We start from the raw sequence: 2,878 nt of genomic DNA, 5'->3' as shown, positions 1-2,878 counted from the left end.
TTCCTGCCCTGGGGCACACGTTTTGCTCTGGGCCTCATGCATCACCTGTGTTTGAACACTTTTGGTAGCCTTTTGGGTGCAGTTATAAACGCACCTGCTGAAAGCACTGCATACAGGCGAGTGGATGGCTCTATAATCCACCTTAGAGCAGAGAGACAACTTGATCTTGGAAGTTTTGCCAAGCTTACTCTTTATTGCCATTGTAATTATAGTGACTTAGAATAAATGTGTACAAAACTTCCTCCCTCCTGTGGTTAGGACAGAATTTACTGCTAATCTTGCATGCTCATGAGATTAACCTGTTTTATCTTCTGCTCAACAAGACCGCATGAGATGTGTGACTGTCTTTGAAGAAGTCTGTGCAACCCATGGCATCTTTTAATCAGACAACTGCATTCTTGTAAACCTGTTGATCATTGTTCTCTTTGCAGGGGGTCAGTACATCAGAGCTTTCCTGACTTTACCTTTGTGAGCGGAGAAATCATTGGAAGATTTTTCAAATTAAAAGGAGAAATAGATCCAAATGAAGCTATTGATATAAGCAATCATGCTTCATTAGCCTTCCTGCAGAAACATTTGAGTAAGTATCGGTTTACATCAAAGTATGAAGTTAAATTAATACTTAATTCCTATGAAGCTTTTTATATAACAATTCTGTTTAGAACAAGATCAAAAGTAAGTGCGTCAGAAAAGTTTAAGTAGAAAAAACAACAATTAGACTCTTTTTCTAGAGGTTTGTTAGTTACTTTTGTAATCTAAGCAATTCAGAGGAGGAACACCGCAGTTTTTTTCTAATGCATAAAAACCTGGAGTGTCATTTTTCCCTCCTTAAAACATCATGCCTCCCATACTTTGCAAAGTTGCTTCATCTGTCCTGTAACTTAATTTTTTCACTGGAGCTTTACAAAAAGCTGACTACTTACCACTTGGGTTTTCTTTCCCCCATTTTATAGGTCTTAAGAAAGATTTCGATAAGTGGGATTCTCTTGTGGATGGCATAGGACCCAACGTTATTCCTGGTACCAATATTGACTTATCTCCAGCTGAACCTGAATAAGCAATACTGAAGTACTAAGGAATACTAAGAACTGAAAATGCCACGGACATCAGGACACTAACGTTGGCCAGACATTGCTCAGACACGTGATAGCATTGGCCACCTACACAGCTTTTGGGGTGTGGAACAAAAAAAAGATAAGGCCTTTAGGTTACACTATCATGAAAATGTAGAGAGGTTTTTAGTTCAAATGAGTTAGTGGGATTCTCTGAAATACTGCAACAGGATAACTTCTGCTTTATAGGCAGCTGGGGAAAAAAAAAAATCACTTGATGGTAATTTAAATGCTCTTTCTGGTTTTGACCTAGAATCAAGTTTGCAGAGAGAGAAAAAGAGATTAAGCTCCAAGGAACTAAACTAAAGTTCTGCTTACCAAGCTTTAAGTCAGTTTACATCCAGCAAGCCTTTTTTGCAGTGTACGAAAAAAAATAAATCCTTAATGTGTTGTTAAACTACTTAGTATTTCAGCTGTGCTCTGACAACAGCTGAGAGTTGGAGGTTTTTGCTCCTTCTAGTCAGAGAGGTGCCAGTGAAAGAAAGTCTTCAAAACTCTTATTTTAATAAAAGTCATAGTAAAAGTGACAGGAAATAGTTTAAGATAACAGCAGAGAAAAGTGTTTGTTCAGACACAGGACTCCTCATATGAACTTAATCCACTTATATTTAAGATTTACTGCCATATTCAGAGGATGTTTCCATTCCAAAAGCTGCTGAAATGGTCCCTTGTTGTAGCAACTGTAATTCCCCTTAGGCAAAGCTCCAAGCAGTGCCTCTCTTGTTAATCTCTGTATTACCACTCTCACTCACTCGTACTGTTGTAGGTGAAATTACAGAAGAGATGTGTCACTTCTACTGCTCCCTTTAAAAAGGAGCATGTAAGCATTGCCTGATCAGCTTGATGTCTCTCATGTTGTAACACACTCCAGACACTCGTCTTTGTCCAGGTACTAGCATTGCTGTCTGTATCTGTCGGTAGAAGCAGTTGACTATGTGGTTCTAAAAATTAGAGTCTTCTTTAGCCAACAAAACTCTTTGAAGCTGCCACATGGAAGGGTGACTACTAAATGAGTAAGCATTGCAAGAGGGGGACTACTTCTAGCCGTAGCCTATTTGTTTCAAAATCAGGTTACAAACAAAACAACTGAAGCAAGCAGTACAAGCAAAGCAGTTAACAGTGTAATTAAATATTTATATAATCTGTGATCTTAACATGAGATTCCAACAACATCTAAGACCTGTTTTCAGAATTTAATTAAATTCTCTCCAGCCTACCACCATGTATTGTCTCTATTAAGGGAATAAACATGCAAGTGTTTTTCTCACTCAGTAAGCACTGACACTTGAGATCTAGTGTGATACTCACACAGACTATTACATTGTCAGAGACCTTGGGTTCCTAAGTCATTATGGCAGCATGAAAAATCCATAGCCTCTGAAGAGGAGGAAGCAGCTGTGGTGTACAGGAACATGGAATGGGACTATAAAACAGAAACCCCTTTTCGGCACATGAGGAGGAGAATAAAAGCCAAGATAAGCTGCAGCTGTTTTAAGGAGAAGTCCTTACCACACTGTACACATGCAGCAGCAAAACCATTCTACTAGGTCTGCTTCACGTTTAGAGGAAAGGCTTCATCTTTAATTAGTGATTAAGGCCATGTCATAAATACAAGTTCTATTTTGTACATGACTGCATGGTATTCCAAAGCATTCAGTATGGCTCTAGAGAACTGCTTAGGGTCAAAACAGAACCAGTAACTGCAAGATGTGCATAGCTGCATCTAACTGCGGTACAAGTATGATACTCTGTATGCATACAGTATT

At 38.8% G+C, this 2,878-nt stretch overlaps 1 protein-coding gene across 1 annotated transcript in view; it reads left to right on the top strand.

The window, feature by feature from the left end:
• Window positions 1–1,218, top strand: part of PLA2G7 (phospholipase A2, group VII (platelet-activating factor acetylhydrolase, plasma)) — an 8,501-nt gene extending 7,283 nt beyond the window's left edge. Inside the window, exons 9-10 of the mRNA XM_009697943.1 lie at window positions 432–580; window positions 954–1,218. Coding sequence (XP_009696245.1) covers window positions 432–580; window positions 954–1,057 — 253 coding nt within the window. The 3' untranslated portion in view covers window positions 1,058–1,218. The remainder of the gene's footprint in view (window positions 1–431; window positions 581–953) is intronic.
• The last annotated feature ends 1,660 nt before the right edge of the window (window positions 1,219–2,878 follow it).

The sequence above is a fragment of the Cariama cristata genome, unplaced genomic scaffold (genome assembly GCF_000690535.1).
Source record: "Cariama cristata isolate BGI_N322 unplaced genomic scaffold, ASM69053v1 scaffold27813, whole genome shotgun sequence".
Taxonomy (NCBI): domain Eukaryota; kingdom Metazoa; phylum Chordata; class Aves; order Cariamiformes; family Cariamidae; genus Cariama; species Cariama cristata.
This window is presented reverse-complemented; position numbering and strand designations above follow the sequence as displayed.